General features: G+C 45.4%; 1 protein-coding gene across 1 annotated transcript in view; it reads left to right on the top strand.

Moving 5' to 3' along the window:
- Positions 1 to 17465, top strand: part of LOC115137568 (polypeptide N-acetylgalactosaminyltransferase-like 6) — a 258010-nt gene that overhangs the window by 229900 nt on the left and 10645 nt on the right. The window contains exons 7-9 of the mRNA XM_065024897.1: positions 6501 to 6618; positions 16540 to 16647; positions 16881 to 17102. Coding sequence (XP_064880969.1) covers positions 6501 to 6618; positions 16540 to 16647; positions 16881 to 17102 — 448 coding nt within the window. The remainder of the gene's footprint in view (positions 1 to 6500; positions 6619 to 16539; positions 16648 to 16880; positions 17103 to 17465) is intronic.

The following is a 17465-nucleotide window of genomic DNA, read 5'->3' as shown; positions in this document are numbered from 1 at the left end:
CTGGCAGATCTGGAAGAGTCTGGCCGACTGGCAGATCTGGAAGAGTCTGGCCGACTGGCAGATCTGGAAGAGTCTGGCCGACTGGCAGATCTGGAAGAGTCTGGCCGACTGGCAGATCTGGAAGATCCTGGCCGACTGGCAGATCCTGGCCGACTGGCAGATCTGGAAGAGTCTGGTTGACTGGCAGATCTGGAAGAGTCTGGCTGACTGGCAGATCTGGAAGATCCTGGCTGACTGGCAGATCTGGAAGATCCTGGCTGACTGGCAGATCCTGGCCGACTGGCGGATCCTGGCTGACTGGCGGATCCTGGCTGACTGGTGGCGCTGGGCAGACTGGCGACTCCGGCAGCGCAGGAGAGGAGAAAGGCTCCGACAGCGCTAAACAGGCGGGAGACTCCGGCAGCGCAGGAGAGGAGACAGGCTCTGGCCGCGCTGAACAGGCGGGAGGCTCGGGCAGCGCAGGAGAGGAGACAGGCTCTGGCTGCGCTAAACAGGCGGGAGACTCCGGCAGCGCAGGAGAGGAGACAGGCTCTGGCTGCGCTGAACAGGCGGGAGGCTCCGGCAGCGCTGTAGAGGAGGAAGGCTCTGGCTGCGCTAAACAGGCGGGAGACTCCGGCAGCGCAGGAGAGGAGACAGGCTCTGGCTGCGCTGAACAGGCGAGGCGCACTGAAGGCCTGGTGCGTGGTGCTGGAACTGGTGGTACTGGATCGAGGACACGCACAGGAAGCCTGGTGCGGGGAGCTGCTACCGGAGGACTGGGGTGTGGAGGTGGTACTGGATAGACCGGACCGTGCAGGCGCACTGGAGCTCTTGAGCACCGAGCCTGCCCAACCTTACCTGGTTGAATACTCTCGGTCGCCCTGCCAGTGCGGCGAGGTGGAATAGCCCGCACTGGGCTATGCAGGCGAACCGGAGACACCGAGCGCAAGGCTGGTGCCATGTAAGCCGGCCCAAGGAGACGCACTGGGGACCAGATGCGTAGAGCCGGCTTCATGGCATTTGGCTCGACGCTCAATCTAGCCCGGCCGATACGCGGAGCTGGAATATACCGCACCGGGCTATGCACCCGCACTGGGGACACCGTGCGCACCACTGCATAACACGGTGCCTACCCGGTCTCTCTAGCCCCCCGGTAACCACAGGAAGTTAGCGTAGGTCTCCTACCTAGCGTAGCCATACTCCCTGTGAGCGCCCCCCCAATAAATTTTTGGGGCTGACTCTCAGGCTTCCATCCGCTCTGCCGTGCTAGCTCCTCATAATGCCGCCTCTCTGCTTTTGCTGCCTCCAGCTCGGCTTTGGGGCGACAATAATCTCCAGGCTGATCCCAGGGTCCTTTACCGTCCAGTTCCTCCTCCCATGTCCATTTCTCCAGGTGGTGCAACCTCTCCCACTGTAGCTGCTGCTGCTCCTGCGGTTGCTGCCTCTGTTGCCTCTTCTCCTGTTGCACCTTTGGGTGGCTACACTCCCCTGGTTTAGCCCCAGGGTCGTCTCCCGTCGAGGATCTCCTCCCATGTCCAGAAATCCCTCTTATGCATCTCCTCTTTGGGCTGCTCCTGCCTGTTGACACGCTGCTTGGTCCGTTTGTGGTGGTTGATTCTGTAACGGTTTTCTAATGGTGAAGGAGAGTCGGACCAAAATGCAGCGTGTATATTACAATCCATGTTTTAATAAACAAACGTAACACGAATCTAAATACAATACTACAAAAACAATAAACGTAAAGAAAACCGAAACAGCCTATACTGGCGCAAACTAACACAGAAAAAGGACATCAAGACACTAAGGACAATCACCCAACAATACAACCAAAGAATATGGCTGCCTAAATATGGTTCCCAATCAGAGACAACGATAAACACCTGCCTCTGATTGAGAACCACTTCAGACAGCCATAGACTTTCCTAGAACACCCCACTAAGCTACAATCCCACTAACATAATTACACACCACATACAAAAACCCATGCCACACCCTGGCCTGACTAAATAAATAAAGAAACACAAAATACTTCGACCAGGGCGTGACACACAGAGAGAGAAGGGGGCAGAGAGAGAGAGAGAGAGAGAGAGAGACACAGAGAGAGAGAGAGAGAGAGAGAGAGAGACACAGAGAGAGAGAGAGACACAGAGAGAGAGAGACACAGAGAGAGAGAGAGAGAGAGAGAGAGAGAGAGAGAGAAGGGGGCAGAGAGAGAGAGAGAGATAGTGAGAGAGGAAGAGAGAGAGAGAGAGAAGGGGGCAGAGAGAGAGACACACACAGAGAGAGAGAGAGAGAGGAAGAGAGAGAGAGAGAGAGAGAGAGAGAGAGAAGGGGGCAGAGAGAGAGAGAGAGAGACACACACAGAGAGAGAGAGAGAGACACAGAGAGAGAGAGAGATAGTGAGAGAGAAGGGGGCAGAGAGAGAGAGAGACACACACAGAGAGAGAGATAGTGAGAGAGAAGGGGGCAGAGAGAGAGAGACCAAAGGCTTCAACAACATGGCTTTATTAGCATGTTGCACTAATTCCAACAGCATTTAACTAATCACATCAGATAATTAGTATTTTAGTAATTAGTGGAATTCCTTCTTAATTCATTTATAGTCAGTCAGTGTTCAGACTAGTAAACTGACTGATCTTGCGAGCTTACATGCATGATGGCTACACAGATATCAGCGGTAATCAGTCTGGTAATTATGAGGCTATGTTCAGACTGTCTGTCAGGGTTGAGCTCTAGTCTAATTCCACAAGGAATTGGCCATACATAGGAAACCACACACACACACATCCATACGAGAGAGAGACACACACACACACATAAGGTTTTCAATTCAATGGCATTCATGGCTCTATTTTGTTTGCCTTGTGTCACACAAACCAACGTGTTGCATATACAGATGAATAGAGCAAGCTAAAGGCCTTGTTTGCAAGCTATTTCCCAAAGGTCTATAATGTACACATCAATGTAGAACACCAGTGATCTGCTGTGTAGAGTGCAGTACAGACTCAACTGGCTGGAGGGTCGAGTAGTGTTGTGTCAGAGTGCTGTAATTTATGCATGTTCAGTATGATAACATTAGGAACCGTATGTATGAAGGTTAATGAGCTGTGTGAGCCGAGTCTTGTACAGTGTGTATGAATGTGTGTGTGTGCGTGCCTGTGTGTGTGTTTGTACAGTATGTGTACATAGGCCAATGTGTACTTGTGTGTCCTGCTGTTTGATTACAGTGATTAGGTTCCTACTGTGGGTAGCAGGCCATTTACAGGGCTGGGCCTCCCAGTCTCCTATGGGCTTCAGAGGCCAGAGAGGCTCAGTCAGCCTCGGTAAGTAGCTTGACCCGGTCACATACGCCCCACTGTCTCAGAACCTCAACCTGCAGCGGTGTGACCTCTGCTTTACTCACCTGGCTGGCCAACTACACACACACACACACAAACACAGGAACACACGCATACAGCCTTCTCCGTCTCAGCTCAGCCTCATTGATCTACACATTCCCTCTGAGATCCCTGTCTAATTAAGGGATCAATAACAGCCACCATGCTGCAGTCTTACTATATCATATCCAGTTTGGCTGCTCCCTTCAACTCAGACACAATCCTTCCTGGAGGAACCCACACTGAAGTAATCACATCTCCTTAGTGCTAGCCCTCTGTCCCTGGCAGGTTTGATTGACTAAAATCATCTTGACTGACTGGCCTTGTTTCTTGATTACATGGTCTGCATACCAAATGGCACACTATTCCCTAAAGAGGGCACTACTTTTTTGCCACGGACTACTTTTTGATTGGGATTGTGCTACGGCCGGGAGAAGGAACGCGCATGCTGCATATTCAGCTCAGCCCCCCTCAGTTCTATCTGTTTGTACACTGAATTAATCCTACAATATTGAACTTGGCTATCAGGGCACCCTTGAATAAATTGCATGACGTCTCTGAATGCTGCCCTCCTTCAATCAGATCATCTCTTCATAGCAGGCTGGTTCCTTCCTCCTTGTTGGGTAAGCCTCATGTAGGCTTAGATGAAGGATATTAATTCTCTCTCTCTCTCTCTCTCTCTCTCTCTCTCTCTCTCTCTCTCTCTCCCTCTGAGCCTATCAGCAGCAATCCAGCCTGATCAAACAGTGTAAATCCTCCACTAACCACTGAGACATCCACAACTTAAAAACAGCTTTCATTACCTTCTATATCACCACACAAACTATCCCACTCAATCTCTCCCGTGGTGTATTTCAACCGTAGTGAATCAAAAACGGACTTTCCAAACGATGAGGGTTATATATATTATCCTTTAATTTCAACCACCACAACCAGAAAGTGTAGTGTCCACGACAACTTTAACTTCCCAAATAATCTTCTAGTGTTGTGTTTTTTTTTTAAGATAAGAATATTACGTGAGTTAGCTCTGCATTTCGTCTAATCCCTCATTCCATCCACTTTATCCAGAAGTTGTAGTGTCAACGACAAATAAACTATGTTATCTCGTGTTTTTCAGCTGTTGTTGGCAAGGCTGCTATATGATGATTTCATCTTGCTCCTCCATTAGCTCCTTTAATTGAGTGGACTGGTATATTTCAGCGGTTTATTAAATTGGAGGGAAGCAGGTTGGAGGGTGTTACCCGCAGAGTAAATAGATTTCTGCACTGAGCTCCCTCCGTCTGGCTCTGCCTTCATCACCACACACAAGCTTATTCCTCACTTGTATTCTTGTCTTGATTTTTTGCACGGGCAGATCATGGTTGTCATAGATACATAGACACACAAAAAAATTGGAACAAGGCGCATTTGGTTCCTTTGACTCATCATTGGGTCAGACCAAACAGTTTTTTTCGGATAGGGAAGACTGTCCATCTGTGGAGGCCTAACCTTAAGCACCAAATCCAATCCTTCCCACAACTCATTTGCTATTCTGGATTTTACCGCTTAAAACTTTCTTGGCTTTAAGCTCTTTTTTTGTTGACTAAGATGCCCAAATAATGCGATGCTTTCTCTGTGAATCAGGAGGTGTGAAGAGATTTAATGAGTCCAGCTTGCTGTTGTGTTGTGGCTTTGCGCCATGGTGCTGTTTATTCGGAGCATTTTTTGTTCACAAAACACCCCAAGTTCAACGGCTCCCCAGCTCAAACGCTAGACCTATCCTCCACACTGCCGTACCGCATCCATCCAAGCCACCGCCGCTCGTTTCGCCCTCTCAGTAATTCAAAGGGCTGTGGTGTTTTCCTTTTTTGGCCTCCTCTACTTAAATCACAGCATTTCATTCCCCCCCCCCACGCTTTCATAGAAGATTGGCGCCTCGTCCTCGTCGCTACCGAGGAATGACTCAAATGCAGGAAAAGAGCTCTTCCCATTACCCGGAGGATTACTCTGATTCTCCACCATCGTCGAAGAAGAACTACAAGGAAAAACATTCAAACATGCCAAAGTCAGGGTCCAACAAAATCCACTCCCCGAGCTTAAGCCCTGCTGAAAGGGAGTGTGAAATAACAATGAGCACAGGTTTGGGGCAGTACAATGAGCACAGGTTTGGAGCAGTACAATGAGCACAGGTTTGGGGCAGTACAATGAGCAAGGAGGGAGAATAGGAATAGGCAGGGAGAAAGGATTAGAATACTATTAGTAGAAGCAGTTTGTTGTTGATAGGAAGGAAGTTGCTTCTACTTGGAGTAGATACTGCTTACTGTGCACCAATCCCTCGTCTGCTTAGATCTTTCTGTAGATTCTGCAGTGGGAAATGTGAAATGTCAGGCAAATAGCCATGTCAAGTGTCAATCATGGGGATTTTTGACTGCTTGAGCTCTTTGTGAAGTTTATCGATTGCGCGAGGGTCGGTATGTCTTTGCCGTGATTGGATGAAAGCTTTGACTGAGATAAGCCTGAACGGAACATCCTTTATTATTGCAAGCCAGGGGATTTATGGCAGTCTTTGAGACTGCCTGCGTGTCTGCGTGCATGTTTTTACTATATGTATGATGGTGTTTCAGAAGGTGTGTATTTACGTATCCAGGGGCAACAGAGAGATGCGGGTCATGTGAGGGCCACATCATTTTTCTCCGTATGATTCCACTAAGACTGCAATATGATTGTCTCTGAATTATGATGCTCAAATGCCACCTTTCAATATATGTACTTTACATATGTCATACTTTTCTCAGCTCAAGGGATTAGGTATGTTACTTTATATTTTTGTTAAAGAATAACTCACACCCGTTTATCTGTCTGATACCACAAAGACTGCAAGTGTAGATGACTTCTTGGAATTACACCAAATGTAATATATGGATGTTATGCATTTTAACGTAATAAATCTGAACATGGTAACTAACACTTGTATTATTTCTTTGTCTCTCACTGTTTCTCTATCTGTCTATCTCTCTTAAGAGCTACAGCTGTAGCAGTAGATGCTCACATTATGACACAAAATGAACTGGACACCGCCACATTGTTTTGTGCTGATCAGAAGATTTAGAAAATAACTTTACCGACAAGCTAAAGACATGCATGCTCTCTCTGTCTCTCCTACAGGTCTCCAGTGATGGCCGGAGGTCTCTTTGCCGTCAACCGTCGGTGGTTCTGGGAGCTGGGTGGCTACGACACTGGCTTGGAAATATGGGGCGGAGAGCAGTACGAGATATCGTTCAAGGTGAGCAAACATGTGTAGAAGATAGCGTTTCCCAATCATACATTTCTCTTACCAATGTTCTCAAGACTGGAACAAGTCTTATCATTCAAGCATCTCAATACAGCACTGTAGAGAAACTGGAAGTCTTAAGGTTGCTAGTCATACTCGTGAGGGCTAAGTTCATCTTTCAGTATACACCAGGGTTAGGCAACTAGATTGAGCCACAGGCCAATTTTTGTCGGCGCGGATGGCCGGGTGGCTTAATCGAATCAAACCAAGCTTTATTTATGCAGCACATTTCAGACATGAAATGCAACACAATGTTCGTCACAGGAAATAAACAGAATAAAAACAATTAAAATAACTGAAATATTTACTACACAAAAAACAGAAGAGGAAAAGTGGGAACCGTTAGTGTGGAGTGCAATAAAGATTGCGTCATCTGTGGATCGGTTGGGGCGGTATGCAAATTGGAGTGGGTCTAGTGTTTCTGGAATGATGGTGTTGATGTGAGCCTTGACCACAGGTGGACCTGGTGGTCTTGACCACAGGGACTATGGTGGTCTGCTTGAAACATGTTGGTATTACAAACTCGGTCAAGAATAGATTGAAAATGTCAGTGAATACACATTCCAGTTATTCAGCACATGCTCGGACTACACATCCTGGTAATCCGTCTGGTCCTGCGGCCTTGTGATTTTTGACCTGTTTAAAGGCCTTACTCACATCGGCTACGGAGAGCGTGATCACACAGTCGTCCAGAACAGCTGTTGCTCTCATACATGCTTCAGTATTGCTTGCCTCGAAGTGAGAATAGACGTCATTTAGCTCATCTAGTAGGCTCGTGTCACTGGGCAGCTCGCTGCTGTGCTTCCCTTTGTAGTCCGTAATAGTTTGCAATCCCTGCCACATCTGACAAGCGTCGGAGCCGGTGTAGTACAATTCAATCTATAAGGGAACAAGATGATGAACAAATGCAGACACAGGAGGCAGATTGGTGAGCTCTGATATTTATTATAAAAAAAGGGGTAGGCAAAAGGCAGGTCGGGGACAGGCTAGAGTTCATAAACCAGGTTAGAGTCCAAACAGTACCAGGCAATAGGCAGGCTCGAGGTCAGGACAGGCAGGGGTTCAATGATCAGGTCTGAGTCCAAACAGTGCAAGGGGATTGGCAGGCTCGAGATCAGAACAGCCAGAGTGGTCAGGCAGGCGGATTCGGCATCAGGACACGCAAGGTTCAAAAACGAGGAGGGCTAGGAAAAATGCTGGTTGGCTTGGAAATACAAGACAAACTGGCACTAGGAGACAGGAAACACATGCATAAATACACTGGGGACTAATAGAGAAAACAGGTGACACTTGGAGGTGGGTGGAGACAATCACAAAGACAGGTGAAACAGATCAGGGCGTGACATAATCTTAGTCCTGTATTGCCGCTTTCCCTGTTTGATGATTCGTAAGAAGGGCATAGCGAGTTTTCTTGTAAGCGTCCGGGTTAGTGTCCCGCTCCTTGAAAGCGGCAGCTCTACCCTTTAGCTCAGTGCGGATGTTGCCTGTAATCCATGACTTCTGGTTGGGATATGTACGTACGGTCACTGTGGGAAATACGTCATCAATGCACTTATTGATGAAGCCAGTGACTAATGTGGTGTACTCCTCAATGCCATCGTAAGAATCCCATAACATATTCCAGTCTGTTCTAGCAAAACAGTCCTGTAGCTTAGCATCTGCGTCATCTGACCACTTCCGTATTGAGCGAGTCACTGGAGGTCCTGCTTTAGTTTTTGCTTGTAAGCAGGACTCAGAAGGATAGAGTTACGGTCAGATTTGTCAAATGGAGGCTGAGGGAGAGCTTTGCACGCATCTCTGTGTGTGGAGTAAAGGTGGTCTAGAGTTTTATTTAATCTGGTTGCACATGTAACATGCTGGTAGAAATGAGATAAAATGGATTTAAGTTTCCCTGCAATATAGTACACGGCCACTAGGAGCACCGCCACTGGATGAGCATTTTCTGTCTGCTTAGGGCCTTATACAGCTCGTTAAGTGTGGTCTTAGTGCCAACATCGGTTTTGTCATGGTAAATAGACAGCTAACAAAAATATAGATCAACTCTCTCGATAAATATTGTGGTCTACAGCTTATCATGAGATACTCTACCTAAGGCGAGCAAAACCTTGAGACTTCCTTAATATTACATTTCGTACACCAGCTGTTACTGACAAATAGACACAGACCGCAACCCCTTGTCTAACTAAAGGCAGCTGTTCTATCTAGCCAATGCATGAAAAACTCAGCCAGCTGTATGTTACCCATATCATTGTTCAGCCACAACTCGATGAAACATAAGATATTACAGTTTTTAATGTTCCGTTGGTAGTATAGACTTGGTCAGAGTTTATTATCCAATGATTGCACGTTGGCTAATAGGACTGATGGTAGAGGCGGATTACCCACTTGCCGTCGAATCCTTACAAGGCACCCCGACCTACGTCCCCGATATCACTGTCTCTTCTTCATGAGAATGACGGGGATTTGGGCCTTGTCCGGCGTCTGAAGTAAATCCTTTGCGTCCAATTCATTTAAAGAAAAAATCTTTGTCCAGCACAAGGTTACAAAATCAAACCTCGTGGACGCCACAGCGCCTATTTTGACTCTCGACCAGTTAAATAGGTCCTAAACCAATTTAGAACTGGAGCGGAGAGGCCAACCCACCATTCCAGTCTTTTCAGAAGGACATCATGGTCAACTGTGTCGAGTGCAGCACTTAAATCCAAGAGTGCAAGGACAGAGAGCTGTTTGGCATCTGTGTTGGCTTTTAAGATCATTTACCACTTTAACTAAGGCTGTCTCTGTGCTGTGGTGGGAACGAAAAACAGAATTTTTCAAAAATACAGTTGGCACTTAAAGATATTATATATTTGTTTGAAAACCAATTTCTCCAGAATTTTGCTTAAGAGTGAAAGGTTGGAGATTGCCCGAAAATGGCTAAGAGCTGAAGAATCTAGATTACTTTTTTTCAGATTCACCTACTCTGCATCTCACAAAGACACAGCGGTTGGAACCAAAAATCTCAAATTTGGACTCATCAGACCAAAGGACATATTTCCACCGGTCTAATGTCCATTGCTCGTGTTTCTTGGCCCAAGAAAGTCTCATCTTCTTAAGGGTGTACCTTTAGTAGTGGTTTCTTTGCAGCAATTCCACCATGAAGGCCTGATTGACGCAGTCTCCTCTGACCAATTGATGTTGAGAAATGTCTGTTACTTGAACTCTGTGAAGCATTCATTTGGGCTGCAATTTCTGAGGCTGGTAACGCTAATGAACTTATCCTCTGCAGCAGAGGTAACTCTGGGTCTTCCTTTCCTGTGGCGGTCCTCATGAGAGCCAGTTTCGTCAAATCCAATTGTTTCGTGGTATCCAATTGTTAGTAATTACTATCTTGTCTCATCGCTACAACTCCCGTACGGCCTCGGGAGAGATGAAGGTCGAAAGCCATGCGTCCTCCGAAACACAACCCAACCAAGCCGCACTGCTTCTTAACACAGCGCGCCTCCAACCTGGAAGCCAGCCGCACCAATGTGTCGGAGGAAACACTTTGCACCTGGCTACCTTGGTTAGCGCGCATTGCGCCCGGCCCACCACAGGAGTCGCTGATACACGATGAGACAAGGATATCCCTACCCGCCAAACCCTCCCTAACCCGGACGACGCTAGGCCAATTGTGCGTCGCCCCACGGACCTCCCGGTTGCGGCCGGCTGCGACAGAGCCTGGGCGCGAACCCAGAGTCTCTGGTGGGACAGCTAGCGCTGCGATGCAGTGCCCTAGACCACTGCGAAAGGGTGGCTACTTTGAAGAATCTCAAATATAAAATATATTTTGATTTGTTTAACACTTTTTTGGTTACTACATGATTCCATATGTGTTATTTCATCGTTTTGATATCTTCACTGTTATTCTACAATGTAGAAAATAGGAAAAATAAAGAAAAACCCTTGAATGAGTGTGTCCAAACTTTTGACTGTTACTATAGTGTATATGCCAAGTTGCTCTCTCAGAATATCATAATGGACCTGCAACTTTGACTTTCTCCACTTCCACTCTGCCTTTCTGCAATTTCTCTTTAATTGATTTGCTTCTTCACTCATCCAAGGGGCTCTCCTAACATAATTATAATCATTTGACCTCAACTCAGCCCCAACATAGATTTATTTGAAAATAGCAATCATTTCATAACTTGATTACATGTAGACACAATCACATGCAGTGCATTCAGACCCCTTGACTTTTTCCACATTTTGTTACTTTACAGCCTTATTCTAAAATGGATTAAATAAACACACAAAATCTCATCAATCTACACACAATATCCTATGATGACAAAGTGAAAATGGACTTGAAGGGACTTGAAATTGAGCTCAGGTGCATCCTGTTTCCATTGATCATCCTTGAGATGTTTCTAACGCTGGATTACCTGTGGTAAAATTCAATTGATTGGACATGATTTGGAAAGGCCCACAACTGTCTATATAAGGTCCCATAGTCGACAGTGCATGTCGAAACAAGCCATGAGGTCGAAGGAATTGTCCGTAGAGCTCCGAGACAGAATTGTGTCACAGGTCTGGGGAAGGGTTCCAAAAAATGTCTGCAGCATTGAAGGTCCCCAAGAACACAGTGGTCTCCATCATTCTTAGTGGGAGAAGTTTGGACTCACCAAGACTCTTCCCCGAGCTGGCCGCCCGGCCAAACTGAGCAATCGTGGGAGAAGGGCCTTGGTCAGGGAGGTGACCAAGAACCTGATGGTCACTCTGAATGAGCTCTGAGAGTTCCTCTGTGGAGATGGGAGAACCTTCCAGAAGGATAACCATCTCGGCAGCACTCCACCAATCAGGCCTTTATGGTAGTGGCCACCCGGAAGCCACTCCTCAGTAAAAGGCACATGACAGCCCGCTTGGATTTTGCCAAAAGGCACCTAAAGGACTCAGACCATGAGAAACAAGATTCTCTGGTCTGAAAAAACCAAGACTGAACACTTTGGCCTGAATGTCAAGTGTAACGTCTGTAAGAAACCTGCCACCATCTCTAAGGTGAAGCATGGTGGTGGCCGCATCGTGCTGTGGGGATCTTTTTCAGTGACAGGGACTGGGAGACCAGTCAGGGTCGAGGGAAAGATGAACGGAGCAAAGTACAGAGATCCTTAAACCCAATCGAACATCTCTAGAGAGACCTGAAAATAGCTGTGCAGCGACACTCCCATCCAACCTGACAGAGCTTGAGAGGATCTGCAGAGAAGAATGGAAGAAACTCCCCAAATACAGTGTGCCAAACATGTAGCGTCATACCCAAGAAGACTCAAGGCTGTAATCACTGCCAAAGGTGCTTCAACAAAGTACTGAGTAAAGGGTCTGAATACTTATGTAAATGTGATATTTCCGTTTTTTATTTTTAATACATAAAAAAAATCTATAAACAGTTTTTCCTTTGTCATTATGTGGTATTGTGTGTAGATTGATGAGGAAAAACAACAATTTAATAAATGTTAAAATAAGGCTGTAATGTAACAAAATCTGGATAAAGTCAAGGGGTCTGAATACTTTTCCAAATGCACTGTACCTCTTTTTTTTTTATTCATGGGAATACTTGGTGAACAGATTTCCTAAATGAAAGTCATTTCTAGCTAGTATTTTTTTCTCCAAAAACTAAAATCCCTCCCCCTAATATATATAATAATATATATAATAACAATATATATTAATATATATATTAGTTTAGTTTTTTGCTAAAAACTTTGGGGGGTACAAAAAAAATCACTTGCGGGCTTGTTTAGGCCCACGGCCACCTGTTGCCTGTTGCCAACCCCTGGTCAATACTATCCACTTCTATCTATGCTGAGGTGCTTCTATTTAGTCCTTATCTGCACTGTGTGTAACACGACATATAAATGCCACTAATCTTTTCTTCAATAGGATATGATAAATATAAGTAATATTTACTAATAGTTCATATTATACAATCATGGTCACATAGCAATGTGGCTCTTCCACCCTTTTCATCCAGTGATTGTGTCCCACCTTACCTTGAATTAATTAACCTTACCTTGAATTAATTAACCTTACCTTGAATTCATTTTATTGGACATATTTAAAATACATATACAGTTTCGTCGTTCATCTGAGCACAACAATACATCCCTTAAAAATGACAGATGCTTTAAAACACACTAAAGTCTACCAACCTTGCAATTATATTAGAGTCCAGACAATCATGGACCCATAACAATGTGTTTCTTTGGTCCATTCTTTTCCATCCTGTCCCACCATACCCCTGCCTCAGTCTCCAGACAGGCCAATCTGCTCCCAGACAACTTTATTAAACTGGAACGACTTTGACTCAGAAGAAATGCTCTCGCTCTGTTCTCCAGTGTTTTATTTCCCGTACTTTCTCCAGTACAATGCACTCCTCAGAACCCAGCATTCCAAAATAATGTTTGCGTGTGTGTGTGTACCCTTGTGTCTGCAACCGTGTGTGCACGTGTGTGTTACTGGGTTACAAGGAGTAGTTCAGGCTTTAGCCTCCTTCCCAAACTAATTACAGCCAGTGATGTTTGGCTTGTTTGCGGGTCAGAGGTTATTCCATTTTGATTTCCGGAGGAGAACACGGTATATGGATGTGAGGGAATATTGTGGTTATCGTGCCTGACATACCTGCCATCCAACCGGGTCTCAGTATACTCTCTCTCTCGCTCTCGTTCTGTCAGTGAGTGCACTTTGTAATTGGAATGCAGCCCTTTCTTCCTTGACTGGAAACCATGGTAACGATAAAAATAGTTCCCAAGCAAATTTGCAATAACTCTTCTTACAGAGGTGGGAGGGGGGATTCAGACATTTTGTGTTAATCTGTGTGTTTTTTGAGTCGTTGGTGTTATTTTGTATTGAGAATTCACAAGTGTACAATAAGCACACAAATGAAGCAAACGTGTAAATATTACACAGTGGCGCCCCCATCTGTCTAAATGTTAAAAGCTCTGATTCAGAGTTGTCTGGTCCAGTTACTTATGGGAGAGTGGGGTAACACGGAACCCAAACTGGCTGCGAGCGTGCGACATCGTGCATACATTTATTTTGTCCCCCCACACCAAACGCGATCACGACACGCAGGTTAAAATATCAAAACAAACTCTGAACCAATGACATTAATTTGGGGACAGGTCGAAAAGCATTAAACATTTATGGCAATTTAGCTAGTTAGCTTGCACTTGCTAGCTAATTTGTCCTATTTAGCTAGCTTGCTGCTGCTAGCTAATTTGTCCTGGGATATAAACATTATGTTGTTATTTTACCTGAAATGCACAAGGTCTACTCCGACAATTAATCCACACATAAAAACGGTCAACCGAATCGTTTCTAGTCATCTCTCCTCCTTCCAGGCTTTTTCATCGTTGAACGTATATGGTGATTGGCATCTAAACTTTCATAGTATTACCACGACAAGCGGCAACAGTTTGTCTTTCAATCACCCACGTGGGTATAACCACTAAGGAGATGGCATGTGGGTACCTGCTTCTCTAAACCAATGAGGAGATGGCACGTGGGTACCTGCTTCTATAAACCAATGAGGAGATGGCACGTGGGTACCTGCTCCTATAAACCAATGAGGAGATGGCACGTGGGTACCTGCTCCTATAAACCAATGAGGAGATGGCACGTGGGTACCTGCTCCTATAAACCAATGAGGAGATGGCATGTGGGTACCTGCTTCTATAAACCAATGAGGAGATGGCACGTGGGTACCTGCTTCTATAAACCAATGAGGAGATGGGAGAGGCAGGACTTGCAGCGTGATCTGCTTCAGAAATAGGAATGACTTCTATTTTAGCCCTAAGCTACGCAGATGCTTGTTGACACGCGCGAGCACTGTGGCTGCAATAATTGAATAACATAGATTCCTACATGTATTTTGCAACTCGAGGGCACGCGACGTGAACGGTGTAGTCAGGGTATTAGGAGATTAGGATTTTTTACATTCAGCATCACTCTGTTAAAGCAATATAGTATTATTTCTAGCAAAGATATCTTCATATATTTCAGGATGTTGTGTATCTCTGGAAACAATCAGAATTCATGTAAACATGACAGTTTGGAAAACATAGCTATGCCGCCTACAAATATCTGTATTGATTGAAATATTAGCACTACATTTTTGAAACCATCTTCATTTCCCAAACACAATTTATCATAATCACAATCGCTTTTTTGTCTTTTAATATTTTGAAGCATCTTTTAACACAGGCTTAACACCAAACAAACATTTTGTACTTTTTAAAATGAACATAGGCCAGGCCCGGTTGTAACCTCATATCCCACCAATAATGCCTTGCATTACACTTGGGAAGAAAACACTTCAATTTGCTCAACTTGCCATTGGCTCAACTTAATCCAAGACAAACATTTTGACTTTATTACCCCACACAGCTACAAGGATGCACATTCATGCTAGGTTTAGGACGTCACATTGAAGCTTTCATAGACTCCATGAAATGACGACCTCTTCCTAAATATTTGGTCAAATGATACATTATGTGTAGGGTTTCCTAGAAACAAGCGTGGCTCAACTGACCCCTTTGGCTCAATTCACCCCACTCTCCTCTACTGTCATGGAGTATGGATGTCTGACAGTTAGCCTACATATGATAGCTGTTAGACTGACAATCTATTGACACTGGTTGTTTCTCACATTGAACAGATATCATCAAAGCATCTCGAGGAATTTTACCTCAAATTTGACCTCGCTAAAACAAATTGTTACTCATGAACGCATGGGGGTCATTCATAAACCCCTCGTATTTCTGCTGATATGAGAGGTCAATGAACATCTACACTGGTCCTCTGAGGAAGCCATTTTCTGAAGACTGGAGGAATCTCCCCACATGTCAATGGAGCCTGTAAAGCCAGCTTGACCATTAACCTGAGGCTCCACAGGAAAGCACCCTGCCTCGTTTTGATATGGCAGAGCAGGGAGAGAGGTGGAGCGCTCACACACACTGCGGGAGTGAGGAGGAGAAGCGGAGGAGAGGTGAAATATCCCAGCATCCTTTCCAAATAGTCAGCATGACCACTCTAATTCTAATCAAGCTGCCATGTTTGAAAGAAGGACGGGTGAGAGAGGGAGGGAAAGAGGGCAGAGGAATGAGAAAGAATGGAGGGACATGAAGAGATAAAGAGAGGCATAGGGAGGAAGAGAGAGCAAGGGAGAGGATAGCAGACTGAAGGGGTTCAGAGTAGCACTACCTGACCTCTTCCTTCCTCTTCTTTCTAGCTCTTCCTTTGATGCAGGAAAAGAGGGGTATCGAGCGAAGTGCTCTGGAAATAGGATTCCTTTCAGTCCCTCCGCTCAAAGAGGCTTATAATGTGGCCCTGCCAAGCAGACAAAGTGGGAATCCACTTCAAGTGTAGACAGAGGGACAGGACAATAGGTTGTCTGTTAGGGTCTTGCAACAAACACAACACAAACCCATCTACACAACCATTTCAACAACAATATCCTCACTCTGAACTCAGTCCACAATAACTCAGGGCTTTAAAATTGAAAGATTCCTTTCTGGAACAATAGGAAAAACAAAATGTGCTTTTTTCTTTTCTTTCTTTACTTCAGTGCTTACAACTAGGGTTGAAAAATTCCGGGAACATTCAATAAATGTTCTGATTTCTCCCGAAATCCCAGAATCAGGAGGGAATAAGCAGGAAATCCAGAATCATCCAACCAGGTATTCTGGAAAACCAGAAAATGTATTAAGTGTTCCTGAAATTTTGCAACCCTACTTATAACACACGGTTGGTTAAGTTACAAAGGTTTTGCGGCCTTGCTTAGAACACATAGCTAGCAGGCTGACAGGAAGCTTTTGAAGTAATGTACTGAGGCATTATTTGTGTTCCATCTCCATTCAGGTATGGATGTGTGGGGGCAGTATGTACGACGTACCATGCTCCCGAGTAGGACATATCTACAGGAAATACGTCCCCTACAAAGTGCCATCTGGAACAAGCCTAGCCAGAGTAAGTTAGACTGACCAGTCAATACACTGCTTCCATCAACTGGTTATGGCTAACATGCAGCCATTTTGACTGGTTGCACATGGCTGATAGTTAAACTGAGGATGTAGGTCCAGCCATCTATCTGATTTAAGATGAGGTTTGACTAACTCAGCGCACTGTGACCTGTGCTGTGATAAGCTAAACACACAGACAGTCCATCTCCTTACCCCATCTCTCTCTCTCCCTTATCTCAGAACCTGAAGAGGGTGGCTGAGACATGGATGGATGAGTACACAGAGTTCATCTACCAGCGTCGTCCAGAGTACCGCCACCTGTCCACCGGGGACCTGACGGCCCAGAAGGAGCTGAGAAGACACCTCAAGTGTAAAGACTTCAAATGGTACATGAACGCTGTGGCCTGGGACCTGGCCAAGTACTACCCCGCTGTGGAGCCGCTGCCTGCCGCCTGGGGAGAGGTAGGAAGTTAGGAATACACACAGAACCACCACACACATTCACACACACATACAAGAGCGCGTACGCACACGGACAGAGATAACGCACCTACAGAACGAATTGACACACTCGAAGGAGCCGGTACACACACACACACACACACACACACACACACACACACACACACACACACACACACACACACGAACAGAAAAGCATACAAAGGCATATAAAACCATATGTGATTACCTTAGAATCCAAAATGAAACGTCAGGTAATGTTTTCGAGGTCACTTACTGAGACATTGATACAAATAATAGGACTTCTCACAATACTTAGGCCTACATAAACCCACTGTCTTACATGCCACCAATAACAGCTAA

The sequence above is a fragment of the Oncorhynchus nerka genome, linkage group LG11, assembly GCF_034236695.1.
Source record: "Oncorhynchus nerka isolate Pitt River linkage group LG11, Oner_Uvic_2.0, whole genome shotgun sequence".
In the NCBI taxonomy this organism is placed as follows: domain Eukaryota; kingdom Metazoa; phylum Chordata; class Actinopteri; order Salmoniformes; family Salmonidae; genus Oncorhynchus; species Oncorhynchus nerka.
Note: the sequence above shows the minus strand (reverse complement) of the source record. Positions and strands in the feature narration are given on the sequence as shown.